At 49.2% G+C, this 17,399-nt stretch overlaps 1 protein-coding gene across 1 annotated transcript in view; it reads left to right on the top strand.

Moving 5' to 3' along the window:
• ABCA13 (ATP binding cassette subfamily A member 13) overlaps positions 1 to 17,399 on the top strand; it is a 326,117-nt gene that overhangs the window by 61,561 nt on the left and 247,157 nt on the right. The window contains 8 exon segments of the mRNA XM_059932550.1: positions 309 to 388; positions 1,091 to 1,132; positions 1,135 to 1,211; positions 7,901 to 8,023; positions 8,025 to 8,123; positions 12,003 to 12,167; positions 13,125 to 13,302; positions 16,230 to 16,357. Coding sequence (XP_059788533.1) covers positions 309 to 388; positions 1,091 to 1,132; positions 1,135 to 1,211; positions 7,901 to 8,023; positions 8,025 to 8,123; positions 12,003 to 12,167; positions 13,125 to 13,302; positions 16,230 to 16,357 — 892 coding nt within the window.

Here is a 17,399-nt window from a genome sequence, read left to right as displayed (position 1 = left end):
TCCTCTGACTTCTCGATACCTCGATTTCTCATACATGCCACGGTCTATCCTATCGGTTCCTTTCGCATTTGTGAGAAGCCGTTTGTTACCCATCCTTATTCCTCGGACTCATCTTGCCTGGCGGGCATCCTGGTATTGAGGGGTATTCACACACAGAGACATCGTGTGTCGGAATCTCTGAGAAATCTTATGGAAAAGCGATATTGTTCTCTAGTTCATTTCCTGGGAACTGAGGCAGCACATTCACTCCAGCACTGTTCCTGGTGTTTTATCTTGCCTAAATTAGCTTTAATTTTCTGCCATTTTAGGTTGGCCCAAAGCCTCGAGAAGACTTTGTTGTCTGGGAATCCCATTATGACTTTTCTTAGCAATTTCACAGTAACTGGGGGTAAGTACGTAGTTTCTCCAAATTTGCTTGATTAAAAATTAAATTTAGTTTCTCACACAAATAAATTATTAAAATAAAACTTATTAAGGGAGAGTTATGCTATCTATATATGATAAATAACAATTTAGAGCCTGGCGGGTCTGATGTATTTGGGGTTGAGAAGGAAACCCTAAAGTCCTGGGTACCAAAACCAAGAGGGGGAGAAAGAAAAGCTTCTGTGGTCTGGGTGTCTCCCTGGCCCTCCCTCCCTACACATCTGGGAGTCTCTCTTTCCCCATCTGTCCAGTCTTACTATTCCTGAAACCCTTGCAGCATCAACAAGTCAAGTCTGAAGAATCCTGGCAAATCTCCTCTTGTTAGGAAAAGTGAGATGAATGGATACGTGGAGAGAAGTGCGTTTCCTTGGTCACTGCTCCCTCAGAAAAAACACCTCTTTTGAGAGTCAAGCAGCAAATGCACAGGTCTTGGAGGAAGCAAGGGAGTAGAAATACCCCATAACCTGGGGTTTTGTTTTACTTCCGGTAAAATGACCTCAGTTCCTCCCAGAAGAGTAAGAGATGACTTTATTTAGTGCTTATTATGGGCTGGACGTAGTGGAGGAACCGTCCTTGCCAGGTTTTAATGTCAAATCTTGTCTTCACAGTCAGGAATAGCTCAAACGCTTATTATTACAAGATTTCCTTCCTTCTGATTATTTTTCAGACGTAAAAGTAAAAGAGTTGATGCAGAACTTCACCAAGTTAACTAAGAGCTTCGATCTTCTCTCCACATCTCAGATGAAACTATCAGCAGCATTTTAGAAGCAAACGTTTCCCACTCAGAGGTACAGTTTGCTGCTTCTCCCGCCTCACGAGCCCCTGGTGTCCTGGAGCTGTCGGCCTCGTGTGGTCCCTTCTCCCCTCTCCCCCCACGGCTGGGGGTTGAGTGTGAATGATGTAAAAAGGCAGACAGGAGATCAGAGAACAAGCTGGCCACCCAAGGGCGTTATCGTCCTCTGCCATGACCATGGGGTCTTCAGTTTCATAATGTTGTCTTCATTGGGGTTAGAAAGGGTAAAACTGGTGATGATACTTATGCCACTGATTCCCAAACTGACGCATGACAGCCCAGGGACCTGCCTGGGTAACTGATTTCCTTTCAGTAGGGTTAGCCGGGTCCAATCTGACTGCACCGTGGGAGCCACTTAGTGTGACAGCGGCAGGCAGTCAGGCCGTGTCGTCCCCACGGTGGGTGAGGATCACTGATTAGGGCCCCAGAAATAAGGAGGTGGGGACGTGGGCTGTGGCGGTGGGCTGTGTTTGCCCACGGAGGGAGGAGCAGGTGAATTTCACCTGGATCCTCAGCAGGGACTTCGCTGAGATAACCTTTCAGTGCATCGCGTGGGGTTTACTTTCCTGTGCAGACCACCTGCCAGAAGCATTAGCCACCAAGATGGCTCTCAAGTGACCATTTTTATTGACAATCACCTGGGCCTCAACGGACATTTACTTTCACATTGATTCCTGTTACCTGGGGCTAAATGCAAGCCCTGACAAGTAGATGAGTTAATCAAGAATTAACCTGCATCGAGAAAGAAACGGATTAGAGGCTAGGAACCCCAAATTCGAGTTGTGGTCTCAAGTTGTCTGCGGTAAGTCACATGGGTCTTCAAGGAAAATGTCAGAGGCGGCTTATCGGACGGCACGCGTTGCGGGTGTGTGGGGGTCAGGTTGGGGTGAGGACACCGGCTCGTCGGCTGCCTTAACTGTAAACAGTGGTCAGATCTGGTTTGAAATCTTTATTCAGGCAACTTGTGACGGGAATGGAGCAGTGAGTTGATTTCAGTAACTGACCCACAGGGCTGTATGAGGAGCGTCAGGTTAGCTGACTTCCAGCCCTTGTAGATTCAGAATGTTACCATCTTCTCAGCCTTTGCTGCCCGATTAGCAAGTGGCCACCGGGGGTCGCTGACGCTCCGTGGCGGGAGCGCTGGGCCTCGAGAAGGCTCGCGTTCTGAGGTGCCTTTGCTGCAGAAGCGGCTGTGCGGTGCTTCCTGCGTGCACGTGTCTCTCACGATGTGAGTCGCTGCGGGCAGTTCCCTGAGTGGCTGGACGGTTTGGTCATTGGCGGGGGCGTTAAAAAAGCTTGCATTCTTGGCATTCAAATAAGTAACGAAGTTACTCGCTGGGATAAAGTGTATCCATGAACCCACGCGTGTCTTAGGTTACAAATTCATGTTTGGTAGGTGACAGTTTGGGGCCTAGATTTTCTACGTGGTGAGGTTGACAGCACATGTTATGTGTTACTACATATAATCTGTAGTGACCTTTCACTATTTCTCTCTCTGGGCTCCTCCGCCTTACTTTCAGTCAGTGTTGAATTCATCACGTCAGAGCCTCAGCGTTCCCGGGGGGCACATTTCCTTGGCACGAGGTCCTGGGAAAATGGCAGGAGCTCGCACTCATTCACTCACCTAAAATCTCCCTTCCCGTTGTGTGAGCTTCCAGAACCTGGAGCCCCCAGCCCGCGAAGGGAGCCGGTGCCTGTGGGCTGGCTCGCCAGATCAACAGACACGTATGGGCAGCGAAGTCCAGAAGCGCGTGTCCCGTGGAATTTCAGTGTACAGTGTACAGCAGTGGGGCCACCGGGCCCGGGAGCCGCCCTGCAGACGGGGCTGGGGGCTCAGACGGACATGATGAGAAGCCGCTGGCTGTGAGAGCAATGGGAGAGTCGCAGGGTGGAGGCCTTGGGTCCAGGGGCCAGAGGCAGCGGGCAGGGAAGGGGCCGGGCCGGCTGTTGCGGGACGCGGTGCCCCTGGGAAGCTCCCCTCCGCCCACGCTCCATCCTGAACCCCGGCAGCTCCTGTCGAAACCAAATCACAGACTCCCGGACCCTGGAGCTCACCTCCCCCACTGCCATCCTGGGCTGAATCCCCTCCACCCACCCTGGACGCACCCAAGCCTTGTAGGCTGCAGTGCCGGATCAACAGCGACTCTCTCCCTCTGCGTTCCAGGCCACATATTTATTCTTTTAAAGGCAGCAGTGAGGTCGAAGAGTCAGGACCACATAGACTGAGAGGGCGACCAGAGGGTCTGTCTCCCCCTATCCTCCACGACTGAGCACGTTCGGAGGGCCTGGGAGACAGGCTTCCACCATCCTCAGCAGACTTGCCTGCCCACCCTCCAGGTTCTTACAGACGGAGGTGGAGGAGGGGTGCCCGAGAGAGCGGATCTCTTCCGCGCAGGTCCCCTACCCCCCACCCCAAGGGAGAAAGCGTCCTGACACCTTGCCTGACTTCCCTTGGGCAGGAACGAGTGCCTTTGGTGGATCTGGCCCAGCCTCTCTCAGTCGCTTGAGGTGGTTCTGTAAAGCATGAGGGACGCCTGGCTGGCACACTGTTTGGTGAGAGAGATGCCTTGCAGGGATTCGCCAGCATCTTCCATTCCGTTGGTTAAAAGCTGCAACGGATGGTTGTTGGTGGGACTCAGAGTAGACACTGGTAAAAACTGTCTCATTCTGGCTTTTTCCCTCCGTGAGAGGGAAAGAAATAATCAATGTGTGAGCGGAGCTAAGGGTTTCTGGCCCACGCTGAGGAATTTGGCCACGTGTGCCCTGGGAGGTACCACCAGCCACTTGGAGCGTCTGATCTTGAGGGAGCTCATCCTGGGCTCTGAGTCCCGCAGACCACCCCGCTCCCACATCATCTGGCTGGACTTTATGGTCCTTTTAACTTGGGGAACTTCAGACCCTCCACCACCAGAGGAAAAAAGTAAGTGGCTGCTTCTAATGGGCCTCTGTTTTCCTACTTACACTTACGCAAATATTTTTGAGCCTGAGTTTCAGGATTGAGTGCACTGATCTCTGCAAAAAGTACTTCTTACTGGTTCTGGCCAATTATTCTAAACTTCGAGGTATCTTTGATCCTGATCTACTTTACAAAGTGTCACTTGTCTCTCAACTTGGCCAGTCACAAAGGAGACGAGCACGTCTTCTATGCTTCTATTCAAGTCATTAGTGCAGAAAGATGCCCACAGCCTGGGGATGCCCACGCCTGTTTAATAGTTTGGGCTCTTAACTCAGCCATAACACATCTGGGGTCCTGCTAACTCATTAGTCTGATAACTTTGCCTTCGAAAGAAAATGACTTTGTGTTGATCTGGCCCATTTATGGTGACTCTCTCAACATAGTTTCGGCAATTGCCATTTTCTTGAAGGGCTCATGGAGAACCCAGGATCAGAATTCACACGGGGAGTGACATTATCTGTGGGTAGTAGAACCGTTATCTTGTCTGAAGCCCTGGGAGGAGGGGGTTAGGGTTTGGGTTAGGAAGGAGGAGAGGGAGGGGAGGGCACTGGGGTTGGGACGGAAGGGCCAGGGGGGAGCGGGGCTTCCCTCCAGGCTTGCAGCCAGCGGGCACCTCAGTGGGTGGGCACCCCATTACACCACCCGCCCTGGGCCAGCTTGTGGGCTCGGTGCGGGGCGGGGGGCGAGCGTAGGGCAGGGGTGCACGATGCTGACCCACAGACTTCTCGGTGGAGTATGGAAACAAAGAAGGAATTTACTAGCCTAACTCTCTCTGTCTCTCTTAAATTTAATACTTTTCAATCAACAAGCGTATCTAACTTTTATTCATCTTTCTTCAGATTTCCTGTCAATCAAAGCTCTGTTCCTGCCGGTAGCCTCCAGTCAGTCCTGGTGGATGTTCCTGGGCTGTGTGTCTTTCACAGTGATCTCCTCTGGTCCCCCTGGAGCACCTGTGGGTCTTATCACCGCCTCTTCTGCACAGACGGGCAAGCTGAGGCTTGCAGGTGCCGCCAGCCGCTGGGCGGTCCCACGGCAGGAGCTGGAGTCACCCTCCTTCTGGGCCCTTCCTGAGTCTTCCCCGCCTTCCTCCCACCGTGTGGGGCTGCAGCCCTTCCACACAGCCCTCAGAGCCGGTCTCCTGCCCTCCGGTCTCATTCCCATCCAGGACTCTTCATTGCGTGAGCAGATCCGAGCCCACCGGGACATAGGCAGCAAGGCCCGGCTCCTCTCTGTCACGCGGAAGGTGGTTCTTAGTATCAATCCCACTTCTTTGCTTCGACAAGCCCTGACGTGCCACAGTCACCTCCCCCGCTATTTCCAGTCCTCCCCCATCACTGTTGGTGTTTCTTTTCTGGTCATAATTAGGTTGAGAACAGTGATCGCTTCCCAAGCTTCTCTGCACCTCTGAGTGTAAAATTGTCAGCTGGGCAAAATGGGGACCATCTCTGGGGTGCTGCTCTGAGCACAGTTAGGGTTTTGGCAGATGCTCAGTAAACAAGCTCCTGCTAAAAATGCAAATGCTTTGCCTAGGGATCACTTTCACTTTTACAGGGAGTCTATGAACTCAAATATCTAATTATCTGAGTGTGTGTGTGCGCATGTGTGCTGGGGTCACAGTGGTGGGGGGCTGCCTGCCCTAGATCCCTGGCGCCTTGAAGTTTTCCAAGCCGGACATGGACGTGTAGGAAGGGCACCAGCAGCACGGCATCCATGTATCTGATAACTGACTGGACCAGCCTAAGCAAAGCCTGAGCTGAAAGATGCCCGTCTGACTTTAAAACAGATTCACCCATGATATTTCCAGCCCAACAAAACTGAGTATTGTCTCTGTTTTTCTTATTCCCCACCTGCTTCATGTGCCTTTCAAACAGGGAAAATGGTCACAGTAAGATTAAGAAAAGATAAAGAGTAAAGTAGAGAAGCACAGAGAAGGTGCGGAAGCAAACACGCTGCAAGGTGCTGCTCTTGCGTGTGGCGTGACTGTGGGGTTTCTGCGTGATGGCACCCGGGACCTCCCAGTTGGTTGAAAGAGGTGTACACAAGTTTTAAGAAAATGTTTGCCTTGGGGCTAAATTCTAAGAGATGCATGGAATGTGATCCTGCCTGGGGACCACGGGTGACGCTGAGATGGTGGCTAAGGCCAGGGTTCCCTCGCAGGTGCAGAGGGACCCTCACCAGCCAGTTCTGGTGCCCACACGAGACCGGGAGCTATGATTGCCCAATTTAAAGCAAACTTCCACAGAAGCCCGTTTTACAGAACTGATCAAAGAGGGGCCTCCCAAATCAAAGCAAAGGGTGGATGTTCATACTCCCCCACTCCTGCTTCCTCTTTGAAACCCTCTGTCAACAAAAGGCATCCACCTTCCCTTAGAGACCATGATGGAAACAGTAGAATAAGGAAATCTTTCCCAAGGTACGTCTGTACCACATAAGTCCCCTGTGGAAAAAGGGGTTTTGGTTAATTACGTGTGAAAACAATTAACATCTCTCTCAAAGATTCAAAATGTACATCAGCGTATTAGATTACCTAACCATTTGTGATGGTTAATTTGTATGTCTATATGTGTGGGCCGTGGTACCCAGACATTTAGTCAAATACCAATCCGAATGTCCCTGTGAAGTTATTTTTTAGATGAGATTCACGTTGAAATCAGCAGGCTTTGAGCAGATTACTGTCCGTGATGTGGGTGGGCCTCGTCCAATCAGTTGAAGGACTGAGAAGAGGACTGAGGTGCCCCCAGGGTGAGGGAATTCCTCCTCCAGACGGCTGCTGGGGCTAAGCTGCCACGTCAGCCCTGGGCCTCCCGATGCCGGCCGACCCTGCAGAGTTTGGTCTCGCCAAGCCCCATGATTGAGTGAGCCAGTTCCTTAAAAAAATCTCCCAGAATATGCACATCCTATTGGTTCTCTTTCTCTGGAGAACCCCCATTAATCCCTTCTGCTATTTCTTAATGATTTGGGGGGCATTTTATGGCATTATATGAAAGCATCTGATGAGTTCTCCCTGTTGACAAGGCTCCTAATAAGGGAACGGTAACTTCTGTTCACAGAGGGTCTTGCTTGGCCCGAACATTTCGCAGTAATCACACCCATCAGGGTATAAACACAACAGAAAGTCTGTTTTTTTTCTTTTTTATATTCTGCTTTATAGTTTGTCTTATTACAAATATTGTTAATCAAAAGTCATTGCTAGGCAGAGACGCAGCCCTGGCCCTTTCACGGAGGGAAAAGGAGGCACCAGACACTAGCACAGCTGTCGTCAACCCCTCCTTTTCACTTTGTTTGCTTTTTCTTTTCAAAAATGATAACAGGCTTGGAAATCTGGTTTTCAATTTTGGAGATGGAGGAGAAAAAAATAGTTCACAGTGATACCGATGAAAAATGAAAACTGATAACCTGAGAGCAAAGGCTAAGACTTAATGTCAGGAGGGAGAGGGTCTTCTCCTGAGAGCATTGCGGGCAGAGGGCGGACGCCAGTCCTGAGCGGCTCCCAAGCCATCACAGAGGGCAGGTTGCTTACAGGGTCAGGGAATGACGTGCACGTTTTAGAAACCTTTCCATTTAAAGTGTTTGAAATGGAACAGAGGTTTGGGATCCATGAAACTACAGGTAAATCCTCAGCGTTTTGGGAAAACGGGACTTCAAGGGGCTCGTCATCAGGGGAGCTCTGAGTCTGGGGGCCGCACATCTCAGCTGTAGTCACGTCTGACCGTCGTGCTTTGACACAGGTTCTCTCCAGTGCCCCGACGGTGGCTTTGTCTCGAAGGTGCGATGGGGACGTGTTTTGTCTGCTGCTCAAGTTCCCTGAGGATGGCAAGTCCGGGTCTGCAGCGCGGGAGCTGTGCCGCCTGCCCCGGGGCCCAAGTGTTTTCCCTGATTGTGCTGACGGGTCAGAACCCGGACCTGTGGAATTTTGTATACAAAGAAAGGGGAAGACGGCCGCGGGCTGGGGTCGGCCAGCGGGGCCCATGGGGATGAGTCGGGGGCAGCAGGGCAGGCGCAGACCCCGCAGCCTCGGGGTGGGGCTCGGAATCGAGGGGTGTCCGGAAGACTTTCCTTGGAGTCAGTGTGCTCAACGGGGAAGGACCAGCGATCAAAGTCCCCACCTGAGCCCAGCGCCACGTTCCCTCCTCTTTGACCAGCACTTGACTGGAGTTTACCTGGGAGGCTGGCTTCTGCTGTGCCCCCCACCCCAACTCCCCGGCGGCCCCTCTGAGTCAGAGCTGTTCCCCCACCTTGGCAGTGGCCGCCTCTGCCCCCTGTCACGTCCTGGGGCCCGTGGGCTCTGTCCCGAGAGGGGATGTGCTCACCTTTGCCGGGGCCTGTCAGGGAGAGGGGTGCAGATGGCGGGGGACACGGGGCAGCCCCTCCCTGGGTGAACCAGCTGTTCCCTGCCGTCCACACGCCCACAGCACGTGGGTGTGCGGGAAGGGGCTGAATTGACCGTGGGGACAGCTGCCCCGAGGGCAGGCCCAGGTACCCTCTGCAGACAGGAGTTGCGCCCTGGGCTGCACGCCGGCTCGCGGCCTGGCTCTGCCTCGTCTCGAAGTCCCTCATCTTCCGGCCTCCGCTGTTGGAATCGTTACCTGTGTCTCCAGACCCTTCACCTTCGACCCTTAGGGACTGTCTTGCTCCAGGTTTCTCCCCAGGGATGGATTTGCCAACACCTGGGCTGATCAGCGACGGCTTCGGTGCCCCACATCCGGGAGGACAGTTTGGGGGCTCAGGAAAAGGGTAGATTTGCCCTTCCAGCCCAGTGTCCTTCGTGGTCTCCCTCTCCTCAATAACTTCAGGAATCCAGTGGGTGATATACATGCTGAGAACAAAGATTAATTTTCAGAATGAGAATTACTTCTGAAAATTTCGGAATTTTCATTTCCAACCCGTAAGCAGGAGGATGAACGTTTCCTAAACGTCCCCATGCTCTGCAAGGCCACGTGCATCGCGGCGGGATCCATGCCTGCAGCTCACACGCAGGCCGGTGAGTCCTGCATCCCCTCCCACGGCCCCTCTTCCGCTTCACCACGGGCACCCCTGGCGGCCAGTTCTGTTAGGTACACAAAAGCCTCCGATCTGAAACTGGTGCTTCTCAGGCCCCGATAATGACTTTGACAAAGAGCCATAAGGATGAGACACTGGGTTGGAGTTGGTCTCCCAGGCACAGTGGAATCGACACCACCGTGAATAACACCACCTCCTCCTATCCGCGCAGCTCCAGGGAAGCTGATGGGTACGTGGTGTCGCTCAGAGGTGTCAGCCGTGAAGAGACACTCGGGGAGCCACACCAGCGCTGGGGCCCAGCAGGCTGGGCTCCCTCCCAGCTTCCCTTGGCTGAGAGTGACTCTGTGATGCCTTTCACAAAACGCAATTCCAGGTTAACGTCCAGTGCGTTCCTCTGGCCGTCAGTGCTGGGTCTCCACGCAGGTCAGTCCCATCGCTTGGTACCCCGAGGGCCACTTCTGATGTGCAGCTGCAGTTAGAAAGGCGAGTGGGAAAGCCATAGGAGCCTGCACCCCTCGCTCCTGCCGAGGAGGCTCTGGTACCTTAACTGACGACACAGGCACGTCACTGTGTGCAGAGAGAGTGAGAGGCAGAGCAGGGGTCTCGGTCCTGCAGGCCAAGGGCAGAGCCAGCAGCTGAGGGGCAGGCACAGAACCCTGAGGGCCCAAGTTTGAAAACCTGGAAATTCAGAATGCAGATAAAGGCAGGGGAGGAGATTGGCTGTGAGTCCTCCCCTCTGTGGGAAGGGGCAGTGTGTGCTAATTTACCCATTCATCCAACGCGTATTTCCTAAGCAACTATGATAGTATTTTTTGGAAATATTTATTGATTTTTTTTGTTATATTATTACTATTTTTCTAATAGGTCTTTATTGGAGTATAACTGCTTTACAATGTTGTTAGTTTCTGCTGTATAACAAAGTGAATCAGCTATACGTATACATATATCCCCATATCTCCTCCCTCTTGCGTCTCCCTCCCACCCTCCCTATCCCACCCTTCTAGGTGGTCACAAAGCACCGAGCTGATCTCCCTGTGCTATGTGGCTGCTTCCCACTAGCTATCTATTTTACATCTGGTAGTGTATATATGTCCATGACACTCTCTCACTTCGTCCCAGCTTTCCCTTCCCCCACCCCGGGGCCTCAAGTCCATTCTCTACGTCTGTGTCTTTATTCCTGCTCTGCAACTAGGTTCATCAGAACCATATTTTTTTTTTTAGATTCCATATATATGTGTTAGCATACGGTATTTGTTTTTCTCTTTCTGACTTACTTCACTCTGTATGACAAACTCTAGGTCCATCCACCTCACTACAAATAACTCAATTTTATTTCTTTTTATGGCTGAGTAATATTCCACTGTATATATGTGCCACATCTTCTTTATCCATTCATCTGTCAATGGACATTTGGGTTGGTTCCATGTCCTGGCTATTGTAAATAGTGCTGCAGTGAACATTGGGGTGCATGTGTCGTTTTGAATTATGGTTTTCTCCAGGTATATGCTCAGGAGTGGGATTGCTGGGTCATATGGTAGTTCTGTTTTTAGTTTTTTAAGGAACCTCCATACTGTTCTCCATAGTGGTTATATCAGTTTACATTCCCACCAACAGTGTAGGAGGGTTCCCTTTGGAAATGTTTATTGACTGACATTTTCTCATAACAATCTTTTTTTTAATTTTTAATTTTTTAATCTCTTAAATTGAAGTATAGTTGATTTACAATATTGTGTTAGTTTCAGGTGTACAGCAAAGTTATTCACTTACACATCCATACATATCTATTTTTTCAGATTCTTTCACCTTACAGGTTATTACAAAATATTGAGTAGAGCTCCCTGTACTAAGCAACCAGTATTGCCAGAGGCCGTTCTAGCACCTGTGGCCACATCAGTGACCATGACAGGCAAAAATTCCTGCCTGTCCCTGAACAGAGGGGATACAGTTAATAAGTAAAACACAGAGTGTGTCAGTGGTGACAGCACAGGTGGGTCCCAGTATCCGGAGCCACTAATGCTTCTAAAGCACCCAGGGTGCATTCCTGGCCCTAATCTTCCAGCTGTGATGGTGCGGAAGCCCTTGAATCTCTCTGAGCTCAGTTCCTTCATCCACAAAATCAGCACCAGCACACAGCCCGCAGGGGTTCGGAGGACGGGAGGATGCGTGCGCTGTGACACAGGGAAGCTGTAGGTAGATGGAAACTGTTTCACGCATAAGAATCATTTTATTGTGACCCTCTTCTTAAATATCCACTCCGGACACCTCAAAGACAGAAAAAAATTGTTTGAAAGTCACTTGACTTTTTAAAAAATTATTTATTTATGGCTGTGTTGGGTCTTCGTTTCTGTGCGAGGGCTTCCTCTAGCTGTGGCAAGCGGGGGCCACTCTTCATCGCGGTGCGCACGGGCCTCTCACTATCGTGGCCTCTCGTTGCGGAGCACAGGCTCCAGACGCGCAGGCTCAGTAGTTGTGGCTCACGGGCCTAGCTGCTCCGCGACATGTGGGATCTTCCCAGACCAGGGCTCGAGCCTGTGTCCCCTGCATTAGCGGGCAGATTCTCAACCACTGCGCCACCAGAGAAGCCCAAGTCATTTGACTTTTAACAGCCGGTCATATCCGCTCCTGGTTCATGTTCTGACGATACCAGTACGATTGAGCATGCTCCCAAAACGGAGCCAATAGAGAGGGCTGTCTACGGCACAACAGAGGTGTCTCCCAGGCTCAAGAGAACAAAATCAAATAACGCTCTTCATTCTCTGCCCTGCTCCAACGATGCTTGTGAGGCACCCCGTCCAGCACTGGTTATGTCGTGTTGTGTTTCCCTTTGAGACTCTGCTCCCTGCGGAAGCCAGCGGCCCGCTCAGCTCCCTGCTGGACGTCGTGTCCAGCCTCGGCCACCTGCTCCCCAGAGCCGGCCGCGTCCTCGAACACCTTCCCGAATTCCTCCACGAACTTAAGATCGCTGCCTTGCTGGACACGCCCGACTTCCCACAGGTGGGTGCTTGGTCTTGGCCCCGGGGAAGGTGCGGATTTGCTGTGTCTGTGTGTTTGCTCCTCTGCCTTCCTTTCTCTTCCACTGTCTAAAATGCGCATGTGGTGACAAAGCACAGGGATGAGGGTACGTCTTAGTGGCTCTGGAGGCAGCAGCATGATGAGGAGCAAGGCCTGGGGTCCCCTGCAGAACCAGAGAAAGCGGGACACACAAGCACCCACGTGGAGGTGGCAGTTCAGGTGTTCTCTGTGATGTCAGAAGTCACTGGATGGATTACCCTCACAGAGGAGATTCCAGGGTCCTGTTTAACTGAACTCAGAGAGTACCTTGCTTTCAGAAACCTTAATATGTTTACTTGCACACAAGTAATTGGCTTGCAGATTACAGATCGTTTGCTGCGAATACAAACACGAAGTTGAATGAGGTCAGTAGCCGGATGTTCATTGTGTCTGGACTCTCTCTGCCTGGAATGGAGTTGGTGGGGAAGGGGGTTGTGTGGGGGGCCTGTAAAGGGCGAGGCGCAGGGTGAGGGGCGGATGGTGCATCCTCGGATCTGCCCCGGACGCGGGACACGGGGTATTCATCAGCTGAGGGGTGAGTTGAGAGCCCTCGGGCATCTGGGAAATTTAGCTGTAGAGACACATATTCATACTATTAATTAGTCTGAGTTAGTGGTACTTTATGGATTAATGATTTATCACTGGACAGACAGCAGAGATTTGCTGGTGTGTGTGTGTGAGTGTGAGACATTTGTCTCTTCAACCATAGAGACCAGAAAAATCACTGCTGTGATTTGCATAGCATTTCAAGGACAGAAGGACTACCGCTGAGATTTCATACCTTCGACTTGGTGACAATCTTATATAATCATTTGGAGGAGGGACCGAAGTTTCAGGAGCCTGGGAGGGAGTCCCTCTAAGTCACTGTTTGCCTGTGGTTTATTTTTCTTATGTTTTCAGGCTTCACAAAGTAACCAGGTGAGAAGCTCAGCTTTTGGTTCTTTCCAGTCTGTGATGAAGGTGGTTTGCAAAGAGCAAGCATCTTTCTTTAGGAACTCTGACATCTTTCTTAACTTGCCTAGAGTTAATGAACTCTTAGGAGATGACAAGGAAGAATTGAACATTCCTGAAGATTCAAGTAAGAAAACAGTAATCCATATTTGTTTAGATTAATTTGCATTTTGATAATTAGCCCTGCTTTGTACAAGATACTCTTGTGTAGAAAGTGGGTACATACGTGCAAAGAATTTCCTACCTGCACCCTCTAACCTGTATCCTTCATTTTTTGTAAGGTCAGCAAATGCTGACGTCGCAGTTGGATTTGCAAGACCCCTGCACCCTTGAGCACGGGTTAATTCTCTCACCTGTGACGCCGAGGAACTGGGTCTTAAATTCCAGTGCACCTGAAGCCCCAGCCCTTTTGGGACCCCTGGGTAGCCAGTAACAGTGAGAGGTCCAGGTCCGGAGACCAGGAGCAGCATTTTGGTTCTTGCAGAATGGCTGTCTCACAGCCAGGAGAGCCATACGTGGTCCCCTACAGATTTGCCTTCTGTATAATGCTCCCTAACAAATAACAGCAGACTTAAAGGTGATGCCCTGGCCCCACTGTAAGTGGGTGCATTTTGATTAGGAAGAGAGATGAAACACACAGCTAAGGGTTTGTGTTTAAACTGCTCAGCCCCACCAACAAGTTGTGTGTCTTCGGTCCTGTGACATCACGTCCCTGAATCATGTTCATCTCATGTATGACATGGAAATGTAGTACCTGCCTTGTAAGGTTGTTGTGAGGAGTGATGGGGGTGATATCTATCGACTATTGAGGATGATGGTACCGTTGTGTCCTAGTGTATTAATCACTCTTCTGCGCTGTACAGCAAGTCAGTGGTTTAGGACACACACTTATCATCTCATGGTCTCTGTAGGTCACAGTCTGAGCACTGATTAGCTGGGTCCTCTCTCAGGATTGCATGAGGCTGAAGTGAAGGTGGGTGGCCAGGGCAGGGGTCTCGTTGGAGTTGGTTGTTGGTAGAATTCAGTTCCTTGCAGCTGCAGAACCCCAGGAGGCTGCGTCTTCAAGGACAGCAGTGTATCCCTTTGACTCTGAGGCTTCTGGTCTCTTAAAGGGTTTAGCTGATGGCTCAACCAGGATAACCTCCACTTCGATCAACTCTAAGTCGGAATCCCTGCACCGTGGTCGTGTAACCTAACCAGGGGTGTGGTCCATCATATCTACAGGTTCTCTCTGCAGAACAAGGCCACGAGGCTGTCTTAGACATCTGCCAACTGTACCCAAGACACCTCTTTATATACTTGTGCCTGGGATGGACAGACGTGTTGGTGGGACCAGGGAGAAGGAGAGAGGGGAATTATGTAGAGATGGGGCTGCAGGGTGTCCTCAGAGCTGCCCTAGAGACAGTGTGTTGGTGTGTTCATCAGCTGATGGATAATTTGGAGAGCTGTCGAACAAAATATAATGTGGCAGTATAGATACACATTAAGGCTATTCATATAGAATAATTTTGTTGCCTTCTTTCCTAATCCTCATTTCCTCTTTTCTTCTTGCATATGGGTTTTTTGAGGATTATTAATTTGTTCATCAAATCCAATCATCCAATTATCCATCCATCCTGCATCTATCCATCCATCCACCTATTCATCCTTCTATCTTTCCATCCATTGCTCTGTCCATCCATCCATCATCTATCAATTAATCCATCCATCCACCCATCCATCCATCCTGCATCCATCCATCCACCCACCTATCTATCCTTCTATCTTTCCATCCATTGCTCCATCCGTCCATCTTGTTGTTCAGCTAACACTGAGGACCAGTTTTTCTTTGTCCTTTCATACATTTGTTTCAAATGATGGTCACCGAACCATAGACAATATTAGTACCCTCATTTTTCAGGTGACACGAGAGAAGCTCAGAAAATGTTAAGTGACTTGACCAAGTTCACACAGCTCACAAGTGGCAGATATTGGGATTCCAGGTTTTAGATTTCTTGTTCTGTTCATATGTAGGATTATGTCTTTTCCAAAGTAAAAATTGCTACCATCTATATTAAGTTTATAATTTAAACTGTAAGTTGTTAAAATATCAGTAAGAACAACCTCTATAATTAATGCTATAAGAAGTCATTATGTAGTCATGCTCTTAATTTCTATTTTACGGAATTATTTCTATCAATTTTATTGTATTTGTTGAATAAAAAGAATTTGTTTTTCTTTTCAAATGGGGAATTTAGGAAAATGAAACTGATAGTGAAAATTACCACAACAGTAATTTTCCTACCTTGCGTGTTATGGATTGTGATATCAAAGTTAAGATAATATTTTCATTTTAAATGTTCTGTTCGGGAGCAAAAGAACTGGTTATACTGAAGTATTTGTCACTAACTGGCTTAAAACCTTTCATACTTGATTAGTAATCATTATGGTGGTGAAGGCTCCACCTTCATTAGTACCTGTTGGTTCGGTTGAATAAACCTTCCATTGAAACCAACCAGCACTACAGCAGTGTGAGTGCCAACATGAGGAATTGATGTTTGGGTGAAAACAAGGTGATTTAATGTAACAAAAGCAGTCAGTGCAATAGTTCTGTATAGGTGCAGCAAAGGAAATTCTGTAGCAATTTATAAAGCTAATTTCTTAAGAAAAACCTAATTATAGTCTCAATACAGTGACTGTTGAAAAGAAGATTTTCTAGATTAAAAACCAGATGCATTCCTTTTGCATTACTGTTTTAATTTTTAGGTGTCTTTGTCATTATTTAGTACTCTTACCGATGACTTAGTTTAAAAATGTGAAGGTCATACTTTCCTCTCTTTCAAATTATTGACGGGAACATGGTGTCTCAGAGTTTTGAGACAAGAGCTGCTAAAGACAAGGACAAGAAAAATTATTTCTGAACTTACTGCCCCAAATCAGAATTGAGTCATGAAAAATATATATAAGCCACTCATCAGAAAGTGAGGCATCATGGCTATGTACATGAATTTCCTTGTTATCCTGGACATCCCCAATCATGAGCAACACTTTTCGTTTTTTTTTTAATTGTGACAGCACCCTTTTGCTTGAAGCTTTATCAGGAAATACTACAGTCTCCAAATGGTGTTTTGGTGTGGTCCTTCCTAAAACCTGTATTACATGGAAAAATACTGTACACGCCAAACACTCCAGAGATTAATAAGGTCATTTGAAAGGTGAGTTTGAATGAATGAGGATGTTATTGACCATACAAGCAGTACAGTGGGGAGCAGTCTGTTAAAATATTTAACATGATTGTTGTATAGCTTGGATTACACACAGTTTTCTTACGTTGATTACAATTTATTTTTCCCTGGGTATTTTTTTCCCTGTTCCCGTCATTGTTGAACTTGGACGTGCTGCGTCGTTCTCTCAGAGGACTTTCTGGGGGCAGGAGGTATTATTTGGAGTAACTAATGCAGGGAGGACACTTAGACAAAGGAGGCCGGTTCAGGTGGTCCGAGGAAGATGTGGAGAACAGATGCGCATCTGTTTTGCTCGGTGCATCTGGTGATGAAGCGGGGAGTCTGACCCTGTGTTCGTGGTCCGGGTCTGGTCATGACATTTCCCAAGTCGGCGACGAGGCTTTGTCGGCCTCATCTGTGGTGGGGGAGCCCAGGTGGAGAAGCCAAGGAGCTTCCCTGGAGGCGTCTGGACATTGCACAGCTCTGCATGTTTTCCCTTCCTTACATTTCTTACCTTCTCAAACCCATTAGCTTCAGGATTTATCATTGTTCATATTTGCACTTTCTTTTGACAGGGTGGTGTTGTGTCTTCCCAGGGTCTTGTCTCCTTGTCTGACAGTGTCTTATGAGCCTGCAGGCACCTTTGAGGGACTTCAGGAGGCCATGGGCCCTGTCAAAACCAGAGGAGGAGACATCAAGTCCTATTAATGCTAAACTTCCGAGCTTCAAATAGTGCTAACAACTTAAAAGCTAAAAAGTTGGTGATGGTGTGTGTGGTCATCCGAGTAGTTGGGTTATTTTTGTCAAAGTAGATTTTACAGGTTCACGTTTCCTGCCCTCGTGGTTGCCATATGGCCTCTTGCTTCCTGCCTGGGACTTAGCTTAGGGGCTGTATTTGCCTCAGTTTATTCTGAATGTGCTTAATAACTTCTGCTTTATCTTGGGACTGTCCATTTGGACTGGGCTGTCACAGTGAAATGACTTTAATCTAGACGTATGTCAGGAGCTCATCCTTCCAGGG

Source organism: Balaenoptera ricei, chromosome 9 (genome assembly GCF_028023285.1).
Source record: "Balaenoptera ricei isolate mBalRic1 chromosome 9, mBalRic1.hap2, whole genome shotgun sequence".
Lineage (NCBI taxonomy): Eukaryota > Metazoa > Chordata > Mammalia > Artiodactyla > Balaenopteridae > Balaenoptera > Balaenoptera ricei.
Note: the sequence above shows the minus strand (reverse complement) of the source record. Positions and strands in the feature narration are given on the sequence as shown.